Source organism: Solea senegalensis, linkage group LG9 (assembly GCF_019176455.1).
Source record: "Solea senegalensis isolate Sse05_10M linkage group LG9, IFAPA_SoseM_1, whole genome shotgun sequence".
In the NCBI taxonomy this organism is placed as follows: domain Eukaryota; kingdom Metazoa; phylum Chordata; class Actinopteri; order Pleuronectiformes; family Soleidae; genus Solea; species Solea senegalensis.
The window spans coordinates 18,877,365-18,891,173 of NC_058029.1; the positions used below are offsets into that span (position 1 = coordinate 18,877,365).

Here is a 13,809-nt window from a genome sequence, read left to right on the forward strand (position 1 = left end):
ATACTTTGCTTTGAGCTTTAATGACCTGCTGTGATGGATATTTTATTATTATGGATATTTTAAAAAGTGAAAATTTTGAAGAGGTACATGACTTACATAACAATAGCTAAACCTAAACTGAAGAACATCCATGTCACCATTCAAATGTTAGTGATTCACACAGTCCTGTTCGACAACCAAAACTTTAGGTTGTCACAAAAAATATGTAGACTGCAGAAATAAATAACTCATGTTGATGCCAGGTTGTTGGAGGAGACAACACTTTTTTTTAATGCAAAAATACAACATTGGATGGACAAGAAATGCATAATGTAAATAATCTAGTCCTGAGATGAAGGAAGTAACTGTTTTATAATGTAACCTGAGGAATACAAAATCCAAGGGAGGTCATACTGTGGTATGTTTTCAAACATTATTTGAGAACATTGAGAACATTTCTACAAAAAAAATCTGAGGATCCACAGATTAAGTGAAAGTGTACATAGAATGACCATGTCACAGCATATCACATTTTTTCAAATGAATATTCACTGATAAAACCAAATGCTAGAAAATTGTAAAATGCCATTAAAGGTAGATTTAAACAAATATCTGTTATTTTCTAAACTGGCTAATATCCAAACAGTCCACTTTGCTCAGATGACTGTCACCTCCCGGCTCTTCCTCTTGATGCAGTCCAGTGTCAAACTCCGGGTACCACCTTTGCGTCCCCCCTCGCCCAGCTGCGGTGATGCAGGTGGACCTGATTCATTTATTGCCTGAGCTGAATGTAGAGACAGACTCAAAGTATGTAAGGACGCCTCCCTCTGTTGGGGTCTTGTTGGCTTGGTGTGTTGCTCCCGCTCGGATGTCGATGCTCCTTGATGCTTGTCTCTGGCTGTTTGGTCAACAGGATGCTGACTCTTGTGCGGCTGCAGGTCTCTGAGGAGCTCCAACAGTTCTCTCTTTTCCAGCTCTGCTTCCGCCAACTCCTGTCTCCTCAGACGCTCTGCTCCCAACAGAGCTCGCATGTCACACATCACACGTGACAGCTGGCCCTGCAGTGAGCAGACATGAGATTACTCACTTTACATCACTATGGAGTACATTTAAAAACTGTGTTGGTAACACTGGAGCGTTACATATTAATAATATATCAAATTTAGATTTTCTAGACTTTTCTAGACACTCAAAAACGCTGTACAAACACAAAAACAAAGGACAGAACTGAACTAAGACAATGGGAAATAGACAGTTAAGTGTAACCAGTTTTGAACAGGTGGGTTTTGAGTAATGATTTGAATGTCTGTAGTGATATTAAAGCTACAGTGTCCTATTTAGTAGGGTTTATTGGCAGCAAATTATTATACTTCCCATAAGTAAGTGCCGTAAAGTCTAACATATGATAGCACAAACAATTACCAGTTTTGGGATTATTAAAGTATTTCTACCTGTCAATACTTTGATATATAAACTTGGGTTTGTGTTGTCTTAGAATAAGTGCCTTGAGGAGGTCACCATGTTTCTCCAGCAGCCCAAATGGACAAACCAGGCACGGAGTGCTTTTTGTGTTTTTAAGTAAAAACCTACTACACAAACGAAGAAAAACTCCACTGGCATAAACCTGACCAACAAAGGAGGAGGAGACAGAAGAGAGAGTGGGGAGTGTTGTACATTTTCTTAAAAATTGATGCAGTTGCAGGAATAAAATGTGACCTTGAGCTCCTCCACCTCGCTCTTCAGCTGCGACTCTTTCTGCACCATGTGTCTCCTCTGTGAGTCCAACCGCGACTCCATCTCTCGTCTCACCTCCTCCAACTTGCACAGCATCTCAGCCCTACGATAAACATTAAATGAGACCAACATTAGGATGAGCAGACTTAATTTGGCTTAGTTTTTTTCCCTGAACAGACAGACACACGCACACCTGAGAATCTCCACTTCAGTGCGTAGCTCTGCCACACAGTTATGTTGAGACTGATCAGCAGAGAGGAGAGTGTGGCCGCAGCCATTGGGGCACGCTCTGCTGCGGAAGTTACATTCTGACATGTGGGCCTCCAAACCCCGCCTCTCCACCTGTACAGGACAACCTGAGAGGAAAGAGGTGCAGTGATACATGAGCAAACATTATATACAGTATATAGTTAGTTAGTTAGTTAGTTATTTTTCCCTTATTTTGGCTTCTCCCTCCCTACCACAGCAGATCACCTGCTTTTAGATGACCTTCCCGATGCCACCCCCCCATTTGTCCAGGCTTGGGACCGGCACTAAGAGTAAAATGGATGTGGTCCGGGTCAATTTGAAAGTGTCCAATTAACTAAATCAATGGGGAGCACTGGGGATTGGGTACCTTGCTCAGAGGTATCGCAGCCATTGACAGTTACAAGCCAAGTTTCCTTTCCACTAGGCTATGAGCTGCCTAAACATTTGTCAGATTACCGTAAAAAAGCTGAAACTGACTGCTTGTGATATATATGCATATGTGTGTGTATATACGTGTATATATGTACGTATATGTATATGTACATATATACACGTATATGTATGTGTATGTATATGTATATATATACATATACACGTATGTATATGTATATATATAAATATATATGTGTATATGTATACAGTATATATACTATTTACTATAATCCTTTTCCTTTTTGGTGCATACAGATCACAGCAGTTATACACATTGATGAAAACATCAGGACAAACAACTGTATGTTGCTGTTTGTGTCAGTACGTGTAATTTTAAGCACAGCAAAAGGTCACCCTGCATGCACACACAGAGTCACTATACCTACCACAATGGAAACATATGTATTCACCACCTGCCAAGGACAGGCCACAGTGAGCACACAAGCACATGTTTGTCTACAATGTAAATACAGAAGCACACTTTGAAGTCGCTCATTAAAGAATGATGGGAAGTTGACCCTTGTTGCACTCTCTAAGGCAGCGTTGAGTCCTGAACAAGTCCCTTAGATGCAACAGTTTGCAGGGTAGCCATGACAACTAGGGCACCTGTGCCCCCCACCCCCCACAGGTGTCACATTACCTCTGCACAATTTAATCTCACAATAACTATCAAAGAAAGACAAGATGAGCAGCCTGCCAGTCAGTGTTAGGTGTCATACCTATGTTAGAGCAGGACATGAAGGCAAACTCACACTCTTCCTCGTGTGTGTGCAGGCTCTCCAGGGAACAGACCACATCACATCCCCGAGCTGCATTCACACACCGGATCTGAAGGCGGTTCAGGTCATTACGCATGTACCTGTCACCAAACACAGAAATACTTCAAGAGAAAAATTTACAGGGTATATTTAATGATGCCACTCAACGGCAGGAACACAGAAAATGTTAACTAATCGTTTGATCATCATTAAGTAATGTTAAGTGATGGGCCAAGAAGCATGAAGATGCATTAATGATTACTTCATGATTAGTTAATCGTGACGGTCAGGGTTAGTCCCATTAGTTCATGCTAACAAATCATTGATTAATGTAATGATTAGTAATGAAGTAATGATCAGTTAACATGACGTAATTTTAAATAACACACATTTGTCAAACAATACCAGTTCATACTTTCTGCATCTGCAAAAAGGCCACTTTGACATGGACACTCATTGACACAGCAAAATGGGTGTGCAACTCTGTGGGGATAGGGAATGTGTAAAGTGTAAAGAAGCCTAAATGATTAGTTAACCATTAATGGATGCTTTGTATACGATTCGATTACTAAACATTTTTGTGCACTTTACTGTTAAGTGATAAAAAGCTGCAGAGATGGAGGCAGACCTGTACAAGGGTTTGAGATTACACACATCCAGCGGGAGTCTGTCCTCTGGACAGGAGTGGTGATGGACCAGCCAGTTGCTGATGCATGCGCTGCAATAAGCATGCTCACAAGGCGCCTGGAGGGGGCGCTCCAGCACATCCCGACACACACAGCACAGCAGGCCCTCATTCACATAACCCACAAACCTCTCAAGATCATAGCCCATCCTACAATTGCAGAAAATAGTTTAGAAAACAGTCTGATGTCAACATAATGTTGGCTCATTTGTTAGTTTTACTGTTAAGGTCTGATATTTATATTCCTACCTGTGTGAAGAGTGAGCTTTCTCTTCATCCAAGTCCTTGGTGTGTTGGTTTCCAGTCCACTGGTTCATCCAAATGTGACCCTCACTCTTATCTCCCTGCTACCACCACCTCGTCATCCTCTCCTCTGACTAGCTGCTCCATCAAGGTGAGGGTCTGTGCTCTCCAAAACCCTCCTCTGCCCTTGGGACTATGTCTCCATGGAGAGGTATCCCTGGCAACGAGGGTTAGGGACCCAGGTGAGCAGCTGTCAGACCAGACCAGACCTTGACTTAAACAGACCGAATTACAGAAGAGGAATCGCACAGAAAACACATACACAAAAACAAAACAAATTCAGCCTGTCAAATGTTTCTCTCCATGTTAAAGACTCATCCTATCCTAGGTGTCTCTTTCAATCCCCCTTTCTCTCCCTCTCTCTCTCTCTGCATGTGGGATTAACATGGATAACATTCACTCTCCCTCCCTGATTGGATTACAGACAGCACACATCAGATGACAACATCCTCTCAACCACAAACACCAAAGAGCAATCCAAACACTTGGTCCAGTCTTTTTATAGTCTGTTATGTTCAACTAAGTAGTGGAATGATTAATCCTGTGCAATGTAAAAAATAATACTTAAAGAACATTTTATCTTTTTATTGTAAAGATCTGCCAGTGTTTTGCTAAAGTTTCTAACTAAACCCCCTCTTCTGCAGCTGACTCCACCAAATGCCATAGAAGTGGGCTGAGACCTGAGTGAGAGGAGGAGGAGTTAATAGCTAAATCAAGGCACTAAACACTGCCTTCTAGTGGATAGCAAATGTATGTATGTGTGTGTGTGTGTGTGTGTGTGAATCACAAGCTATATGTTTGTAGATTTGTGTGGATGTTTGACAGGAATGTCCCATAATTACTTCATTGGGGAAAGCGATGAATGCATGTAATTGGTGATCCACAAATGCCCAATCAACACTTCACATACAGAATTTTCATTTTCATTTCATTCATTTGCAGGTCAGATTTTTTTTTTCAATAAGTTACAAAACAATATATTTACAAATCTATTTGTAAAACATAACATACAAGTTATAATTAGGACTGTTGTATTTGTGGGCAGCAAAACATGTAATTTAATGTAATGTAATGTGCGTAAATTGTAAATGACCTTAATATGCCACAGTGTATTTTCATGATGTTTCGTTTCCATGGTTGTTTGTTTTATGAGTGATCTCCTTGAAAGATTGACTTGTTTTCTTTGTTTTACCGTCATTTCCTGTTTTTGGGTTGGTGCTTTTATTTTGATACGGTGTGTAACCGGAAATCAGAAAAAAAAGACGAATCTGCAGATCTGCAGCGTTTGCACGACACAAACGAGTCAATTAAAAGTTAAAAAACATTAAAGAAACGTCAAATTATAAGTTCGTTTAGCACCTGGCTGATAAAGGCACAAGGTTTGTCATCATTTCACTTTAATCTTGTACTTAATGTTTAGAAGTAATGTGATGTCCTTCTATAGTTTGACTTTGTTTTAATTTATTTTAAGCTAGCAATAACGCTGCTTTGGTGCGATGTAGGGCATGTCTGTCGGTCTGAAAGGGACAATTATTTCAGTTTCTTGATTTGTTATGAACATTATAAAGTTGGTAATAATATTTTTGTTTATTCCATAGCTCTTACGGTGTGTTCAAGGTGTGTTCAGAGTGTGTCTTATTGGAGCAACCTTAACGTTAATAAACCTATGAACCATCAGTTAAGGAGTTCGACCATCATTCAGCCGGGGACGCTACAGTAAGAGCTTCACCTCATCAGTCCCACCACACTCATGTCCAAGGATGACTGCGGAGAGACTCGATGTGATGGTCTAAGGTTGTGGCACCCACTCATAAAATGAAAGCATCTCTAGACAGTAGCGACTCAGACCAGCAAATGGATATCTGCAAAGCCAGCGAAGAGGAGGAGCTTCGCCGCTCTGGTCGCCAGAAGAACCCCACGGAGAAGATGCTTGCATTTCAGAGAGAGGAGGCTCACAAAAAGGAGAAAAGGCTCACTCACTTTTATGAACTATGGAAGACCCAAGCACGTAAGACTAGAGAGCAATTAAAGTCCAACATTCCTGAAAATGAGATTGCAGCTCTTATAGACACACTAGAAGAAGGAATGTCGGATGTTATTCGCATCTATATGGAAATCAGAGATCACCTCACTCCATCCAGTGAGACAAGACGTCGGATTGATGCCTGTGAAGCAGTGACGAGGGACATTGTTAGAATTGCATATGAAAGGATAACAGGCATAGATGGAGAATTTGACAGTGAAGCAGTAAAACAACGACTTTGTGAGCTGCTTAACAGAGACTATGCTCGCTCTATCTATGGATCCACAGCCTCACCTTCAAGTCGACACTCCAGCCAAAACTCTGTGAGCTCCATTGTAACTGCTAAAAGGGCAGATGCGGCGGCAGACTTAGCAGCAAAGGAAGCAGAGTATGAAGGTTTATTGGAGGAGGAAAGACAAAAGGAAAAAATTCAACTCCTAGAGGAAAAGCAGAGAAAAGAACTTGAAACTCAGAAACGTGAGTTGGAAAGACTAAAGGCAGAGAAGGATATAAGAGCTGCCCGGGCTAGGTTGATAACCTATAACAAAGAAGTAATGCAGGAAGCTAGTGTCCTTTCCACTGATCACAGCATTGGTGAACAACGGTACATGTCCCTACAGCAACCTGTGTCTTCAGCTCCCATCCAGCAGCCTGCATATGTCACAACGACATCATCACCTCCACAGACAGATGTGACCTACCTGGCTCAAGCAGTCCAAGATAGCATAACTCTGAACAGGCTCCCGATGCCAGAACCATCTTTATTCACTGGTGACCCAATCCAGTTTATCGAGTGGAAAGCCTCATTCATATCGCTCATAGACAAAAGGAATATTTCCTCAGCTGACAAACTGCATTATCTGAGAAAGTATGTGGGAGGTCCAGCTCGAAAGACACTCGATGGTATCTTTTATAGAAGTGATGACAATGCTTATAAAGATGCATGGAACCGTCTCAACGGAAGGTATGGTCAGCCCTTCATTATTCAGAGAGCTTTTAGAGAAAAACTGGCAAAGTGGCCAAGGATTCAGCCAAAGGATGCAGAAGGACTGAGAACATTTGCTGATTTCCTACACTCATGTCAAGAAGCCATACCTCATGTTAAAGGGCTTGATATTTTGAATGACTGTGAAGAAAATCAAAAACTGATTCAAAAACTTCCAGATTGGGCAGCATCACAGTGGAACCGAAAAGTCACACAATCCTTGAAAGACAGGCAGGAGTTTCCTAACTTCCAGGACTTTGTCGGCTTCATGTTAATGGAGGCAGAGATCGCCTGTAATCCTATCACCTCATTCCAAGCCCTCCACTCATCACAGCCCAGTGTAGATAAACATTATCTGAAGGAAAGGAAGTCTAAATCCAGTGTTTTCCACACACAGACAGTTACAGAGGCTGAAACTCCAGAGCAGTTAAAAACAGATTTAAAGCCACCATGCATGTTCTGTCAAGACTGTAAACATCGCCTGCACTGCTGTCCTGGGTTCAAAAGAAAATCTCTGGATGAAAGAAGAAAATATGTAAAGGAAAAGAGACTATGCTTTGGTTGTCTGAAGCCAGGACATAACGCAAAAGACTGTCGTCACCGACACTCATGTGACAGCTGCAAAGGAAGACATCCTACACTCCTGCATGACGACGGCTACACTAAAACCAAAACCATACCAGTTCCAAATCAGATCAGCGGAGATGGAGCAGCAACCACATTGTCTCTCAGCGTGGAAACAGAGGAACCATCGGCTAACACTTCAATGATTGTGCCAGTGTGGGTTTCCTCCATCAGTAATCCAGGTATGGAAAGGCTTGTTTATGCTCTTCTGGACACTCAGAGTGATACAGTTTTCATTGAACAGGAAGTTAACAACAGCTTACAAACTGAGACACATCCTGTGAGACTGAAGCTAACTACAATGATTGGTAAAGATGCACTAATACACAGTCAAAGGGTCTCAGGTCTCAGGGTGAGAGGTTACTACTCCAACATCCTCATTGATCTCCCTCCTACATACACAAAGGACTGCATACCAGTGAACAGAACACATATTCCTACCTGTGAAACGGCAAGGCACTGGAATCATCTCACCACAATAGCAGATGAAATCCCACCACAGCTAGAATGTGAAGTTGGTCTTTTGATAGGCTACAATTGCTCAAGGGCACTGGCACCACGGCAGGTAATACATGGAGGAGATGGTGAACCCTACGCAGTTCGCACAGACTTAGGATGGAGTATTGTAGGTTGTTCATCACCACACCATGACTCACCAAGCATCACCAACATGTGCCACAGAGTTGTTATAAAAGAGTTTCCTCCAGTGACTCCAGCTGATGCAATCAGAGTTCTGGAGTCTGACTTTAAGGATACCAGTAAGGATGGAAAGGCTGTGTCTCAGGATGACATCCTCTTTCTGAATGTGCTAAAGGAAGGAATTCAGATGAACACCCAAGGTCACTATGAGATGCCACTCCCCTTTAAAGAAAGACCCTACCTCCCTGACAATAAACAACTAGCCGTTGTCCGGCTCAGTCATGTTAAAAGAAAGCTGCTGAGAGATGAAAAGTACAAGGAACATTATGTGAAGTTCATGAACGAGGTGATTGAAAAGGGTGAGGCAGCGGAAGTATGTGAGCAAGGAAAGAAAGGAGAGAAGTGGTATATTCCCCATCATGGAGTCTATCACTCCAAAAAACCTGACAAACTTCGTGTGGTTTTTGATTGCTCCGCTAAATACAAGGGAACAAGCCTGAATGACCATCTTCTGTCAGGCCCAGACTTACTGAATAGCCTAATCGGTGTACTCATCAGATTCAGACAGCACCATGTAGCACTGATGTGCGATATTGAAAAAATGTTTCATCAGTTCCATGTGTGTGAAGCTGACAGAGACTATTTACGTTTCCTCTGGTGGAAAAATGGCGACCTGCATGCGGACCCACAGGAGTTCCACATGAAGGTTCATCTGTTTGGTGCTGCATCCTCACCAGGATGCGCCAACTATGGACTGAAACAACTTGCTAAAGATCATGAGACCCAATTTCCCCTTGGCTCTGAGTTCATCATGAAAGACTTTTACGTTGATGACGGTGTCACCAGCACGGCAAGCGTAGATGAAGCTATTCAGCTTGCGAAGGAAGCTCAGGAGCTCTGTTCTATGGGTGGGTTGAGGCTGCATAAGTTTGTGTGCAACAACAGATCAGTACTGGATAGTATTCCGCCAACGGAGCATGCTACTGAAGTGAAGGCTCCAAACCTGGCCTTCAACGATTCAACGCTTGAGAGGGCCTTAGGTATCCACTGGCACATTGAATCGGATACTTTCAGATTTCGTGTCTGCCTTAAAGACCAGCCAGCAACACGACGTGGCATATTATCAACAGTAGCCTCCCTCTATGATCCACTGGGCTTTGTTGCCCCTTTTCTGCTCACCGGGAAAAAGGTGCTTCAGGAAATGTGCAGGCACGGCACAAGCTGGGATGACCCCCTCCCCAGTGAACTGCAACCAGTATGGGAGCGCTGGAAGAATGATCTTGCAAATTTGGAGGAAATCACCATACCGCGCTGCTATGTGCCCGTCGGCTTTGGAAAAGTCATGAAAAAAGAGCTACATCACTTTTCCGATGCAAGCACATATGGTTATGGCCAGTGTTCTTACTTGAGATATGTAAATGAAGATGAAGGTGTTCACTGTGCTCTGGTTATGGGAAAGTCCAGAGTAGCTCCTATTAAAGTCACGACTATCCCCAGGCTGGAGCTGACAGCTGCTGTTGTGTCGGTCGCAGCAAGCAACACCCTAAAGGAGGAGCTTGGTTTGGCAGATATTGATGAATATTTCTGGACTGACTCCAAAGTGGTCTTGGGGTACATCAATAACGAGGCACGTCGTTTCCATACATTCGTATCAAACCGAGTACAGAAAATACACCTCAGCACAGCACCCCAGCAGTGGAGATACGTCTCTACCAACAATAACCCAGCAGATCTTGCCTCTAGAGGTTCAAATGCAAGTGAGATTCTCACATCAAGGTGGCTCTCAGGACCTCACTTCCTATGGGAGAAGGAGATTCCCCCAGCTGTAGATGTCATCACTGAAGTACAGATTGGAGATCCTGAAGTCAAAAGGATTCAGACACTACACACATGGACATCTGAACAAGTGAGTCTTTCTGATCGCTTGTCAAGGTTTTCTACGTGGTCAAGAGCAACTCAAGCCATTGCTCGTCTCATCCGTCGTGCTAGGGGTGATAAATCAACAGATCACAGCACTGTACAGGAACGAGAGGACGCATGGTGCATCATCATAAAGGACCTTCAGACACAAGTATACCCAGAAGAGATAAAGTTGCTCAGTAAGACTACTCAAGTTTCTTCTCAGAGCAAACTGCATCAGTTGGATGCCTTTCTGGATCAAGATGGACTCCTCAAGGTGGGAGGAAGGTTAAAAAATGCATCCCTACCTTCTTCAGTAAAGCATCCAGTGATCATACCAAAAGATCATCCCATCACCAAGATGATAATTGCACATTGTCACGAAAATGTTCGACATCAAGGAAAATGTATGACCATCAATGAGGTCAGATCAAATGGATACTGGATCCCAGGAATCAATAGAGCAGTGGCAGCTCACCTGCATCAATGTGTTACATGTCGGAAACTCAGGAGAGTCACAGAAGAACAACGGATGGCGGATCTGCCTTCAGAGCGTGTAGACCCATCACCACCCTTCACATACTGTGGAATGGATTGCTTCGGTCCGTTCCTCACGAAACACGGACGCAAAGTGCAAAAGCGATACGGCCTCCTTTTCACCTGCCTGTGCTGTCGAGCTATCCACATTGAAATGTTAGACGACATGTCAACAGATGCCTTCATTAACGGACTCCGTTGTTTCATTGCCATAAGAGGAGCAGTTCGCCAGTTAAAATCTGATCAAGGATCTAATTTCATTGGGGCTAAAAACGAGCTAAATGAGGCTCTTAAGCAAGTGGATACAAATCGTCTGACCACATTTTTGGCTGACAGGCAGTGTGATTTCAGCATGAACGCCCCTCATTCAAGCCATGTGGGAGGTGTATGGGAGAGGCAAATTAGAACAGTGAAGAATGTTCTTCGTTCCACTCTCTCGCTCTCACCAGGCAGGCTGGATGATTCCTCGCTGCGGACATTTTTCTATGAGGCCATGGCTATAGTGAACAGTCGTCCTCTGACAGTCGACAATCTAAGTGATCCAAAGAGTCCAGAGCCACTAACACCCAATCACCTGCTCACAATGAAATCTATCACAGCCTTACCACCTCCTGGCAGATTCATAAGAGAGGACATGTATGCTCGTAAGAGGTGGCGTCACGTTCAGTATCTCTCAGAGCAATTCTGGAGTCGCTGGAGAAAGGAGTACCTCTTTAATATTGCTACTAGACAGCGCTGGCATACTCCTAGAAGAAACCTCAAGGTCGGCGATATTGTCATGGAGAAGGCAGATGATCTGCCACGGAATGAGTGGAAGTTGGCCAAAGTTATAGAAACAGTGACTGATACAGATGGACTTGTGAGAAAGGTAAAGATTCGTGTTGGAGATCAAAAGATGGGAAAGGAGGGACATCGTTCTGGCAAGCCATCCATCGTCGAACGTCCTGTGCAGAAGCTGATCCTGCTTTTAGAGACTGTTTAACCACCCTCTTCACTCCACAGATATATCCTTTGCAGTATGAAGAGTTTTTCATGGGCATTATCATTGACTAAAGTTTTAAGGGTCAAAGGTCAGATTGAGTCATAAAATTATTCATGCTTTGTACCCCATATTGTTTTGAAAAGCACTCATAATTTGGTGGGAGTGTAAATGACCTTAATATGCCACAGTGTATTTTCATGATGTTTCGTTTCCATGGTTGTTTGTTTTATGAGTGATCTCCTTGAAAGATTGACTTGTTTTCTTTGTTTTACCGTCATTTCCTGTTTTTGGGTTGGTGCTTTTATTTTGATACGGTGTGTAACCGGAAATCAGAAAAAAAAGACGAATCTGCAGATCTGCAGCGTTTGCACGACACAAACGAGTCAATTAAAAGTTAAAAAAACATTAAAGAAACGTCAAATTATAAGTTCGTTTAGCACCTGGCTGATAAAGGCACAAGGTTTGTCATCATTTCATTTTAATTTTGTACTTAATGTTTAGAAGTAATGTGATGTCCTTCTATAGTTTGGCTTTGTTTTAATTTATTTTAAGCTAGCAATAACGCTGCTTTTAGTGCGATGTAGGGCATGTCTGTCGGTCTGAAAGGGACAATTATTTCAGTTTCTTGATTTGTTATGAACATTATAAAGTTGGTAATAATATTTTTGTTTATTCCATAGCTCTTACGGTGTGTTCAAGGTGTGTTCAGAGTGTGTCTTATTGGAGCAACCTTAACGTTAATAAACCTATGAACCATCAGTTAAGGAGTTCGACCATCATTCAGCCGGGGACGCTACATAAATCAAGGGATATTTGTAGATCATTATGTGAATTAATAGATTTTTATGAGAAATAGGCTTTAAAAATATTGTTTGACCAGTTATTAGATATAGAAATCTTCTTCCAATAATGGATTCATATCTTAAAATAATATAATCCCAGTTTTGATTTTAGAGGGACTGGACAAAAAGAGAGTTCTCTAAAAGTTCTGAATCAGAATGAAAAAGTTGTGTTCAGCACATTATCTACTACTGTACTGGATATCAGACATTTTTACTGTACAGTTTTAGAGACATTTAAAGTTAAAAGTCCCATATTTGCATTTTTTAATCGAAAACAGTCTGATGTCAACATAATGTTGGCTCATTTGTTAGTTTTACTGTTAAGGTCTGATATTTATATTCCTACCTGTGTGAAGAGTGAGCTTTCTCTTCATCCAAGTCCTTGGTGTGTTGGTTTCCAGTCCACTGGTTCATCCAAATGTGACCCTCACTCTTATCTCCCTGCTACCACCACCTCGTCATCCTCTCCTCTGACTAGCTGCTCCATCAAGGTGAGGGTCTGTGCTCTCCAAAACCCTCCTCTGCCCTTGGGACTATGTCTCCATGGAGAGGTATCCCTGGCAACGAGGGTTAGGGACCCAGGTGAGCAGCTGTCAGACCAGACCAGACCTTGACTTAAACAGACCGAATTACAGAAGAGGAATCGCAAAGAAAACACATACACAAAAACAAAACAAATTCAGCCTGTCAAATGTTTCTCTCCATGTTAAAGACTCATCCTATCCTAGGTGTCTCTTTCAATCCCCTTTCTCTCCCTCTCTCTCTCTCTGCATGTGGGATTAACATGGATAACATTCACTCTCCCTCCCTGATTGGATTACAGACAGCACACATCAGATGACAACATCCTCTCAACCACAAACACCAAAGAGCAATCCAAACACTTGGTCCAGTCTTTTTATAGTCTGTTATGTTCAACTAAGTAGTGGAATGATTAATCCTGTGCAATGTAAAAAATAATACTTAAAGAACATTTTATCTTTTTATTGTAAAGATCTGCCAGTGTTTTGCTAAAGTTTCTAACTAAACCCCCTCTTCTGCAGCTGACTCCACCAAATGCCATAGAAGTGGGCTGAGACCTGAGTGAGAGGAGGAGGAGTTAATAGCTAAATCAAGGCACTAAACACTGCCTTCTAGT

General features: G+C 42.4%; 1 protein-coding gene across 4 annotated transcripts; it reads right to left on the reverse strand.

Moving 5' to 3' along the window:
* Positions 1-243: 243 nt before the first annotated feature.
* Positions 244-13,310, reverse strand: rnf41l (ring finger protein 41, like). 4 transcript variants are annotated; one of them, XM_044034810.1, is made up of 7 exons: positions 13,018-13,310; positions 4,087-4,330; positions 3,781-3,987; positions 3,114-3,253; positions 1,907-2,069; positions 1,696-1,816; positions 244-1,037 (listed from the first exon to the last, which is right to left on the reverse strand). In XM_044034810.1, exons 2-7 carry the CDS (start codon positions 4,152-4,154, stop codon positions 636-638), a joined length of 1,101 nt encoding a protein of 366 aa, XP_043890745.1. In that variant the 5' UTR covers positions 4,155-4,330; positions 13,018-13,310; the 3' UTR covers positions 244-635. The 4 variants fall into 4 exon arrangements, with proteins under 4 accessions (XP_043890745.1, XP_043890744.1, XP_043890746.1 ...); XM_044034809.1 differs by having other exon boundaries at positions 4,087-4,354; XM_044034811.1 differs by lacking the exon at positions 13,018-13,310 and having other exon boundaries at positions 3,147-3,253; positions 4,087-4,491.
* Between the last annotated feature and the right edge of the window lie 499 nt (positions 13,311-13,809).